The sequence below is a fragment of the Nycticebus coucang genome, chromosome 12 (genome assembly GCF_027406575.1).
Source record: "Nycticebus coucang isolate mNycCou1 chromosome 12, mNycCou1.pri, whole genome shotgun sequence".
NCBI classification, from domain to species: Eukaryota; Metazoa; Chordata; class Mammalia; order Primates; family Lorisidae; genus Nycticebus; species Nycticebus coucang.
This window is the reverse complement of record NC_069791.1, coordinates 27,515,408-27,527,738: the sequence shown is the minus strand read 5'-3', so window position 1 is coordinate 27,527,738 and position 12,331 is coordinate 27,515,408. Positions and strand designations below refer to the sequence as shown.

Sequence of the window (12,331 nt, the reverse complement as noted above, 5' to 3'; positions counted from 1 at the left end):
CAACAACAAAAAATCCATAAGCAACATCTTGAATAGTGTGAAGTTCAATGTTCCAGTTAAAGGAAAATGTCCTCTTATTAGAATAATTTTTTTTTACTTATTTTTTTACTAAATCATAGCTGTGTACATTAGTATGATCATGGGGCACCATACACTTGGTTCATAGACCGTTTGACACATTTTCATCACACTAGTTAACATAGCTTTCCTGGCATTGTCTTAGTTATTTTGCTAAGACCTTTACATTCCACATTTACTAAGATTCACATATACCCTTGTAAGATGCACCGCAGGTGTAATCCCATTAATCCCCCTCTCCTTCCCCCTCCCTCCTCCCTCCCCCCTCCCTCCACCCACCTTCCCGCTCCTTCCCCTCCCTTTCCCCCTTCTCCCTATCCTTAGGTTGTAACTGGGTTATAGCTTTCATGTGAAGGTCCTACATTAGTTTCATAATAAGAGTGAGTACATTGGGTACTTTTTCTTCCGGATAATTTAATGATACATCTTGTTTTCACCCTATTTCTTTTTATATTCTGAGGTGAAAATATCTACACATGCAGCAGGCAGAATAAAGGTATCCCAAAAGATGGCCATATCCACTTTCTTGGAATCTGTGAATATGTTACTTATGGGCAAAAGGAACTCTGCAGACAAGATTAAGATTTTGGAGATTGAGATGGGGAGATTTTCCTAGATTACCCACTCAGGTTCAATCTAAGCCAACGAATGCCTATCACCTCTAGAATTGGAAAAGACTAGAAGATGGACCTTCTCCAGAACTTCTAGAAAGGCAGGCAGCTCTACTGATGCCTTCATTTTTGATTCAGTTTAGTAAGTAAGATCCACAGTGGACTTCTAACTGAACTATAAAATGTCTGTGTCAAAACACTAAATTTGTGGTAATTTTTACAACAAATATAATAAATTAATACACCAGGTATATGGGAGAGTTGAAAGTAAATTTGAGTGATTTATTAATATTTACCAAAAAGTAAGTATATATTATTAGCAGTCAAAAGCTGAAGTTTCCACAAGGAGTTCCTACTCTTTGCTGAAGGGCCATTTTGGAATACCAACACTTAACTATGTAGCAAACAATTCACTGCCAATCTCCTAGAAAATTATACTAACTTTTAGACTATTTTCACATTATTCATCTCTGAGCCTAAATATATGAACAGAACATGCTTCAAAACAATTTTTCATAGTAATATGTTTGCCGCAAGCCTGGTACTTGAGCATGCCAAGTGCAAAGAATATACTCAGTAAGTACTTGCTGAATGAAGAAAAAAAGTAGTAAGATTTAGGAATCAAGAGTAATAACCTAACAATTAATTAATATTGATATTTGTAGAATTCTGGAAGGCATCATATTTTAAAAAACATTAAATATCACTGCTTGCCATATTTCCCTGTAGAAATATTCGCAATGTAGGAAAAATCATGTGAAATCAAAAGATGCCTAAAGCGCCTCTGAAATATGATACAGCCTCATAATTCCTTCTTTGTTCCCTAATAGATATCACCATGGAGACCATGAATGAAAAATTCAACAACTGAAAATGTGATGATGATGGGGCAGTGCCTGTGGCTCAGTGAGTAGGGCACTGAGGGTGGTGGGTTTGAACCTAGCCCCGGCCAAACTGCAATTAAAAAAAAGAAAATGTGATGACACAATACAATCCACATAATTTATAATGAAAATATAATCATCCCAAATACTGATAGCAATTAAAACATCGATAACAAAAAATATGAAAGGTGCTATATATGTGAAACATAGTAAATGTGGAATGTAAATGTCTAAGCACAATAACTAAGAAAATGCCAGGAAGGCTGTGTTAACCAGGGTGATGAAAATGTGTCAAACAGTCTATGAAACCAGGGTATGGTGCCCCATGATCACATTAATGCACACAGCTATGATTTAATAAAAAAAAAATAGTTTTCTTATTTTTTAAATAATCCCTTGTATCTATTCAAACCTTCAACATTTTGAGCTTAGAAGTTTTGTTAAAAGTCAAGCAAAAGATGAAACTACATAAAGGGCACCGGATGGTAAAAAAATTAAATTCCTCATTTAAAACCTAGGAAGCCAAAGCAGTGTAGCAAAATAAATTAAGAGATCAGTTTTTAATTCCACTACTATCATTCTATCTTGGACAAATAATCTTAAATTAGGAAAAACAAATTTTGGAAATGAAGACCACAACAATTTTTATTGTGACAAAGTTTGTGGCTAACTTAAATGCCTAAAATAAGAAAATGGGTCATATATCTAAACTTCGTGCACTAAAGCAAATACAGTCTTAAAAAAAGTCAGTGTGAAAAATTTTAAACTTAGTATGATCTTAATAATTAAAAAACATGCATAGCAAGAAATTGGAAAATGGTATGTCAAAATGTTACACATAATTAATACCATTGTAGATTAATTTTATGCTGTATGTTTGTATTCTGTTTTTTTAATTTTTAGTACTAAAGTTGATGGCATTTATAATGAGAAACAAGCATTTTGTAATGAGAAGGAAATGTTCCAATGTAAACAATCCCTTCTGTCATCCAGCATTTCATACACCGTAATTGTGTCTATTTCGTGAAAGCTTCGAAGGTAATGGTCTATTACAGACCAAACCAAGGACTTTTCCAACTAGCATCAAAGTGCATTTTAAGTTTGATCTAGGAAGCAAAATTATCTTCAATAACAACAGTCAATATTAACTATGAGGAAACTGGGTCCTGGACGTAAGTTATTGATAAATATTTTACAAGGCCTACTATTTTTGGTAACTTACAAGAGCTAGTTTTTATTTACATTATTACTAAAATTCTCTCCATAGTGTTAGGCCTCCAACTCATAATTATCATGTAATCAAATCCTACCTTTGCAAGATCATAGGACATAAATTCCATTACTGTAAAATTTATCCCAATAATCTAGATAATAATTAGTCTTATATATCACCATAGCTCAAGTAAAAAACAATATACTGGTGGAATTAGTACTTACTGTGGTAGCACAGTGGATATCTTTCCATACTGTGGCTTCCCTGGAGAGATCAGAGACTTCAAACAAATTATCAAGAATCACTTCCCCAATCATGTCATGTCTAGAAAATCTGTCAAAATCATACACACTGAAATGTAGCTTTCGATTGCTTAGTTGGTCATACGCTACAGGAAATTGAAAAATTTCATCAAATAGAGGATTTAAAGTCTTTCTGTGCACACGGGTCTGAAATTTCTTCTTCCTGTCTGGAAGAAGGTACATCTTCACATAAGGATCAGAAGTTCCTGTGAAGTCTTTAGCAGGGAGATCTAAGGCTTTGATGATTTTAACAACGAGAAGTTCATTTTCATAATCATACTGGAGGGTGAAGTTAAGTTTCCCACAGGTTTTGACGTCTTCTTGTCTGTTGCCCTCGGAGTCCACGGATTTCTGTTTGTAGAGCTCTGGTTTTATCCTCCCAATGCTGGTGGTGGTTTCTCCTCTTTGTAAAACAGGTTCTGTGCCCATGCTAAAGTCAACGCTGGAAACCTGCATTTGCCTTGGCAGGTGTCTCCGGAAGGAATTGTGGCTGCACACATACACACAAAATCATTTTGGCAGATCATTTTGATGACAATGCTATGCAGAGGCATTAAACCCCCTTCTACCCTCAGGATCATAAAAAGATATCTATATCTATATCTGTATCTATGTGGATATATTTAGATACACACACATACAATGAAAGAGCTTCTTTTTTAAAAAAAGAAATGTGATAGTCAAAGAAAAGTCTCTTAAAATTCTAGAAACACCTGAAACACAAATATTCATTTTTATGAGCTTCTGGAACTTTGTACTTGCCATGATGAGCACACCATTAAAGAAACTTACAGAGAAACATGATTATCAACAAAGTTCAATATTCTACAAAAAATTATAAATGCTATCAATCATCTGAGTATATCTAGATGTAAGCATTACAGAGAAAATCATAATGGCTGGCATTTTTTTCATCTTTTCATGAGCTATTTGGATCTCATAAATTTCATGTTTTAGTGACTACAGTATTAAGATAAAAATTACACGTACACATATTCTTATAATGTGTTAATTATTTGTAATATAGCTAATTTGTTATTTGTAAGTTATTTGTAAGATAACTAAATCAATATTTACTTTTAAAAAGAATAAACAGTTGTGACTGCCAAAATGAGTACATGTTCCCCCTTTCAACAGGAAGTGGGCTTCAAAAACTCTAAGGATAAAAGAGTATAGAATTTTAGAATTTGGGACCAACATAAAAGAGTTTTTAAATTTCCAACTGAATTTTCTATATAGTCACTCTTATTATTCATCTAATCAACATTTCCAGAATATTAAAGATATAACCTTACCCATCTTCTTAATGTGGCTTGTACTGAGATCTGTGTCTCTCAAACCTCCTCCATGTTTTCTGGCAGGAGCTATAACAACATACTTGTCTTCTCAAGGCCTCATCCCAGGGCTTTTGCTCTGTCTCTCCTTAGTCTGCCCATCAAACTAATCATCTGTTCTTGAACTACTATTCTTTCCTTAAACCTAGTGTGGTTCCCCCCATAAGTCCCAGCCACGTAAACATCTAGTTCCATGACTCCAAATCTCCAAGGAAGATTTCTAAACTGGTGTCTTAATTTCATCCCCAATTTAAGCAAATTCACCACTTTCTCCCCACCCTTTTTTTCTTAAACCAGTTCTCTCTCTCACAATCTCTGACAATAGCACTCACATTTTTACTAGTCACTCATGCTTGGAAACACACAGTATGGTTTGAATCACTTTTCCTTTATCCATAGGAATTATTCAGTTTTCTATATCCTGCTGTTATTTCCTTTGGAGGATGTAATTATCCTCTTTGCTCCATTTCCATTGCTACCCTGTTCAGACCCCTATCACTGTCTACTTTGCCTTCTGTAGGTGCCTTCAGCTGGCTTCCTTCTTCCAGCTCTCTCTTACACTTACTGTCAGGACACTCACTTCAAAATCCTCATTCACGTTGCTGTCTATCTACACCTGTGATAGCACTAAGTAATATGGAGAACACTGCTTAAATAACAGTTTATTTATTTAAGATGGATCATTAAAGAAGAATAAAAAAATTAGTGATCATTTAGCAGTGACATCCCCCTAGACCAGTGGTTCTTGACCTTCCTAATGCTGCGTCCCTTTAATACAGTTCCTGTGGGTTGCGACCCACAGGTTGAGAACTGCTGCCCTAGACACAATATCATCTGGGAAGTAGTTATCGGAGCTGAGGATGTTGAACTAAGAAAGGAAAAGGAGCAGGGTCAAAGGGCAAAGATGGATTAAGGTAGTTGTCTTCTAATACCTGCAGGACAGTCATGACACAATAAGAATCTGTAGAAGTTACACGAGGCAGACGTTAGCTTAATACAAGAGAATGTTCAAAAATATCTAGGATCTAACCAATAAGGTGAAATAGTCAACTTCCTCAAACTAGAAATGTAAAACAAAGTTTAGATACTGAAGAAAAAGATTTCAGCCTAAAGTGAGATTTCTGCCTCAAGTCTACCAAGGCAGAAAGCATTACGTGTTTTCTAACCCTAAATTTTGGCAATTCTCTTTCATTCTATGGTTCTTTGGTAATTTTATGGGTGTGAATATTCATGACACAGTATTATTAGTATATTAACAAAATTGAATTTATTAAAATCAGAATTATAATCTAAGGTGCTGTTAAGTTCATTCTCTTATATTTAATTATCTTCTTTCCTCTAACTGAACTGAAATATTGAACAATAATTCAAACACCATCATAAAAATGTCTAGGACTGCACTGAAATTAATTCAGCCTCTCTATTTGTCCCCTTTTATACGGATAAAGAAGACGGGCCAAAATGAGAAGTGAGAGTATCACCAACTCTCCCTTTTACTGCTGTATTATTCACGGACTTCTTCAAAAAAACTTAAAAGAAACTAGAGTCCAGTACATATATTGCAAATTAAGATAAAATTAGGCCTGGCAAAGTGGTGGAACAGTGCCACAGGTGAAAATACACTGCAGGTCTTTTTTAAAGGTCTTTTTCTCAGCACTCTGCTTAGCCTCACCATTGGCATGAGAGGCTTGCAGTGTAAGGGCGGCACCTGTGGCTCAAGGAGTAGGGCAAAAAAAAAAAAAAATTATACAGGTGAAAAGAAAAGGTTTAAGGAAAAGTGATACACCTGTATCAGATTGGTGTGAAAGACTATTAAAATGAAATGGGAAAAAATAACTTGCATCATGATTTGGAATGAAATAAAAAAATAATAAAAGACAGGGAAAAAGTAAACAAATTTACACTGTAACATTTTTACAATAAAAAATCAGTGTGCCATTGCACTTCTAAGTTTGCCAGTATTAGCTAATACAAGAGGTGCTTAAAATGTGACGGGGACAGGTGTAAATTCTTCATTGACTTATTCAAGCCTTATGTAACCATAGGAGGTACTTATTATTATGTTCTCTGTGTTACAAACGAGGACACAGAGGCACAAAGAGGTGAGTAACTTATTCAAATCACACAGCCAGGCAAGATGCAAAAATTGAAATTCGAGGGAGTCTGAGTCTAGAGGCCACACACTTTATCACCATGTCATACCGTCATATTCATGGTGATCATGTTTGATTAAATGACTTAAAGATTAAACATTCTACTAAGCAGCCATGTAAAGTATTAAAACATTTACATTAGTTTTTATACAAGTTTTTCCACTTAAACTTTACATAAAATATAATTAAATAAGCCACTAAGATCCAATGTTCTTTTGGTTGAAATAGCTTGAGCTATGTTTTTAGAGATATTTTTAACTTCCTTGATTGGTTATCAAGAATTCAAAGGGAATGAGGATGTTTGACTTGTAAATAAAATTGCAATCAGTCATTGTGTACAAAACTCCTATCAAGTTTATAGTTATTGTACATTTTCTAAGAAATGATATATATTTTGAGAACAGTAAGAATCCTCGTAAAATCTGTAAGCAATTTATGTTATATCATACATGGTTTATTCAAACATGACTGATTAAGTTAAAATTTGAGTATAATTGAAAACCTATGTCTATGTAGAAAAACATACTAAGGACTATTTTATCTTAAGTGAAGGGATTAGCTCCTAATTAAAACATACTGAATTTAAGATCCAATATTTTAGTTTCTTTATCTAAGTGAGTGTATATGTAAACATCTTTACTAACTTACAACTTGAAGTCATCTATTTCTTCATATCTCTCCCTTTTTTTTTTTTTTTGTAGAGACAGAGTCTCACTGTACCTCCCTCGGTAGAGTGCCGTGGCCTCACACAGCTCACAGCAACCTCTAACTCTTGGGCTTATGAGATTCTCTTGCCTCAGCCTCCTAAGTAGCTGGGACTACAGGCGCCCGCCACAATGCCCGGCTATTTTTTTTTTGTTGTTGCAGTTTGGCCGGGGCTGGGTTTGAACCCGCCACCCTCGGCACATGGGGCCAGCACCCTACTCACTGAGCCACAGGCGCCGCCCTTATCTCTCCCTTTTTAACGTACATATTGAGCATGATGTGAAATGTATTTTGACTCTGAATCTAGCCCAGATATAAAGGAGCAGGTGCTTAAATTAGGGTCAGGAAACGTTAGAAAGAATTTATGAAAATAAAAAAGAATAAAAAAGAATCACTGGTGGTATATGTTATAATGTATTAAAAGAGTCTAGTATAATCAACTTCTTACAGTCAATATTCCTAAGATATTTAGAATATTTTATTGACTAATCTAATATTCTTATTAAAATCACTTTCATTTATGCAACAAGCCTTCGATTTCTGTGGGCAAAATCCCTAAAACTTAGTTTCTTAATTTTTATGGATTTATTCTAGAATTTCACACTCTTATTTGCTTTTCTGTGCTCCTCCCAAATACATAATTTCTTCTTTATGTCTATGAATATTGTTTGTGCTGTAAAGCCCCTTCTAAGGGGATTCAAAGAATAGTAACATTTTTGTTCTAGTAAGCTGGTGTCCTAATTATAGGGTAAATAGTGTATTTTCTAAGTCACAGTTTAGCTAGTCAGTTAAGAAAAGCTTTAATTATTACAATGTTAAACTATCGCCATGACAACACAGATCTTTTTTTTCTTCTTGCTTTTCTTCTCAGCTTTTAGAATGACAGTGATTAGTGGCTATGTAGTTTCACACAAATACCCAACCAATCACAGTGGAAGTCATGACGGTCACCAATCCCATTCTTATCCTTCCAACCTGGAGGGGACCATCTAACTACCCTCCCAGAGGAGAAAAAACTTCACCCACTTTCCCTGAAACACTGAGGGTGTTACTTGATGGCCCAGGAATATAACGTATTTATTCAGTGATTTTTCAAATATTTGCTACCAATTTTCTCCCAACCAAATCTAAGGCCATGGATTTTAAGCCTTCATTCCGTGCTTCTTTTCTTTTAATATAAAACAGTACCCTCTCAGAACTTTGTGGATCAAAAACTATGAAAATTTCTTTTTCAACCTTATTACTTCATACGTGTTCTTTCAGTAGATGCTGGGTCAAAAGCAGTTGCCTATCATCTCTTGTTAAGGCCAGCGTTTTCAGAATAACTGAATGTGGCTCACTCAAAGTGAGTCGATTTGAACCAGGGTTGTGGTTTTGTTCTGCAAAAAAGTAGAGAGCAACATGGGAACTGGGGATGTATGCAGGAGAGCGCCTCTCGTGACTGGCCATGGAGTCAAAACTGAGTAAAGAGGAAAAATAGCATCAGGGGATCAGGGATTAAGAAGCAATGATAGAATCCATGGTTTGAAGATTCTGGCGAGTTAGAAGTGCTGTCTGAGTCGAGGCTTAAGATCGCATTAATGTACACAGCTATGATTTAATAAAAAAAAAGATAAGATGAATGAACTTACTTGCTTTTCAAAAAAAAAAAAGAAGATAATACAGAATTAATTAAATAAACATTCAGTTATTCTGAAACGCTTGCCTTAACAGGAGATGATAAGCAATTGCGTTTGATCGAGCATCTACTGAAAAAACGCATATGAAGTAATCGGGTTGAACAAAAAGTTTTTGTAGTTTTTGATCCACAAAGTTCTGAGAGGGTAATGTTTTATATTAAAAGAAAAGTAGCACAAAATAAAGCCTTAAATATTTAAAAAAAAAAAAAAGCCTCTCCATCAACTGATAAAAAAATCTAAGAACGTAAGCCCAAGAGTTGGAGGTTGCTGTGAGCCGTGTGACGCCACGGCACTCTACCCGAGGGCGGTACAGTGAGACTCTGTCTCTACAAAAAAAAAAAAAAAAAACAAAAAAAACAAAAAAATCTAAGAACGTATTTTTCAGTATTACTATGTCCCTGGAAGGTCTTTGGACTTTAATTGTGTATTCCAGCTCTGAATTTCTATGCTCAGTCTGCCTCTTAAGGCCTTCCCTTACTTTGGAATATGTTTCTGACAATTGTGACCCTACCGCCTGATGAGCTCAGCTAGGTAGTGACCTCCAACTGAGTTCACTACCACCTTCAATGGCCCTTCTGTGCCTTCACATCTCCCTGAGCAGGGTGCAAACAGTGTATTGAAATAATCTGTTTTCAGATTTGTCATCCATTTCAATGGCAGAGACTAAGTATTATCCTTTTATGGATTTCATCAGAAACAGATGATGAGACTAAGGAAATCCCCATCAGAGTTTGTATGAAAATAATTTACTCAGAGATTACTGTGACTAATAAAATCAAAGTTTCCAAGCACTATTTGCCTTATAAAGAAAGCTCAATCCATTTATAAGTAGAGCTCTTGTAGAAAAGATAATATTCAAAAGTACTAGAGAGCAAACTTTTCAAACTTGAATTCATTCTGTAAGATTTTGTCTCTAGTTTTGGTTCAAAGAGTCAATCTGTTTCAGAAAAGTGTATATGCTAAATCCGTATCTTTCATAAAGGGGATTATTTAACTACCTCAAATTCTTGCAAAGCATGATTTATGAACTTTTATTTCAGGGAGATAGATCTTCTTAAAATAAATGTTTCCATTGTTCTGGGCAAGCTTTGCTTCTTACATCCTAGCTAGCTATACATCTTTTTTTTTTTTTTTCCCCCAAGACAGAGTCTCAGTATGTCACCCTGGATAGAGTGCCATGGTGTCACAGCTCACAGCAACCTCAAACTCCTGGGCTCAAGTGGTTCTCTTGCCTCAGCCTCCCAAATAGCTGGGACTACAGGCACCCACCACAATGCCCAGCTATTTTTGTTGTTGTTGTAGTTGTCATTGTTGTTTAGCTGGCCCAGGCTGGGTCTGAACCCGCCAATCTCGATGTATATGCCTGGAGCCATAACCACTGTATTAACGGCGCCGAGCCTAGCTATACATCTTTTAAGCTCTCCCTTTGTGTAACATCTAGTTTTCCATTCCTTACAGTGTTCTGATAATTTAAATTTTTGCTATCTTGTGAGAGTAATTTAATTTTTGAAAAATCTCTTAGAGAAAACTGTGAAATCCATTTTATGTATTTTTACAAAATTCTTCAACAAATGTACCCCAGGTTCCTACAGTGTTTTTTCTAGGCATCAAAAAGCAACACCGAGTTGAATATGGCAGATTTTCTACCTAAGAAAGCAGCACAGAGCTGTATGAATGGGAGTGTGGAGTGGGGGCGTATGGAACCAAAATGCTATAATGGCAGCTTGGTATAATAAGATTATAACAGCCTTGAACATTAGAGTTTTAAAAGGTTTGGACTAGACGTGGAATGACTGATGTGCTACTTAATGCCCCACCCCCACCCTTTTAACAAGGAATCTTCAATTTTTCCTTTACAACTTTTCTTAGGTTTCTGTCTTTTTTGTTGTTGCTTGCTATTTCTATTTCCTGATTTTTATTATGCCTGAACCTCTATGCTAGGCTCAGAATAGATGTTTTCCCCTACAGTCTGTCCTGTAAACTATTGCCAAATTAATTATCCTGAAACATAACTCTTATCCATCAAACTCTTCTGCTGTAGATATTTTTGACGGGAGAAACAGTGAACATCTTGGCCATGATTTCAAGGTCTCGCCCTATTTTAATTCCAGCTGATTTTATCTTTCAGTATTCCTTCACTCATTGCTATTTTCTGATCAAGGTAGCTTACCTGCTGTCTTCCTAGTGAGACTTCCTGTTTTATGACTTCTCACGTAAAATGTTTCTATCTGGGCTGCACATTCTCTTCCAGCAGAATTGTTCCAAAAGGAAATTTATAGTTTCCTTTGGCCCCAGTTTAATGGCTCATCTTCACACCTCAGCTGGAAATGATTTCTCTATGCTCTGAAACTCCACAATCTCCACCACACAGTTGGCTCTTACAATTCCTTATATTGAAGCTGGCATTATGTGTCTTATTGCCATCTTATGTTGTAAATTTCTTTGTAGATCCTCAGAGTTTTCAGCATGGGAAGAGTGACCACCCAGGATTAAATTCATATTAAATAAGGTCATTGGATGAATAAGCAATCAGTCAAGAAAACAGCTGGAAGAATATTGGTAATGAAGAAATTCACAAATGCCAGCTGGGTCATTTGTTTGCCTAGAAGACTGAGGGGGCAAAATGTCCAGGTGTTTGAAGAAGGAGTTGAGAACTTGGGAAACATGGTCCTTTCCAGTAATGCTGCTAACTTGAAGACTCATCAAGATATGATTTAAATTTCAAGATAAATAAAACTTGAAAGGGTATGATTTTGTTTACTACTGTGGATGCCAAATAAAAGGGAGTCCTCCCAGCAGATTGGAGCTGGGACAATCTAGTAAGGTGAGGAAAGCAAGTACTGAAGGTAAATTCATTTTGTTCATGTGCATGTATGGACATACAGGTCTGAATTTTCTACATATGTCTCCGTGAAAAGTTGGCATTTGAGCAGAGTAATTGATTTATAATAACGTACCCTTAATCTCTGTGACCAATTGTACTGCATAATAAACTCAGCACTTTCTTCTTCTTCTGTATATAAAGGTAATTTATAGTATGATGAAGTAATTGGTGTAGATAAGGGTTTTTGAGAATTAGAAATAATCAAAATAATCAAGTTTTCTGTGAGGAATTTATCCCAAGGCCACAGAGATTAAAATCATGACTCTACATGCTAACCACAAACAATTCCAGAATCTAACTGAGCAGAGGGAGGCAGGAAGATGCTCTTACTCTGTAACCTCAAACTCCCTGTCCTCAGCAGACTTTGTAGTCAACACCTTTAATTGGAGAACAACTATATCCCCTTGGTTTTAACACTTAACATGTGTTTTTCCAATCTGGATAAATTTGAATTCTTACTCTTCCCGACTGCATGACTTCAGGAAAAT

At 35.7% G+C, this 12,331-nt stretch overlaps 1 protein-coding gene across 1 annotated transcript in view; it reads right to left on the bottom strand.

Moving 5' to 3' along the window:
• SYT10 (synaptotagmin 10) overlaps positions 1–12,331 on the bottom strand; it is a 53,722-nt gene that overhangs the window by 26,952 nt on the left and 14,439 nt on the right. The window contains exon 3 of the mRNA XM_053556430.1: positions 3,011–3,578. Within this exon, the coding sequence (XP_053412405.1) occupies positions 3,011–3,578 (568 nt within the window). The remainder of the gene's footprint in view (positions 1–3,010; positions 3,579–12,331) is intronic.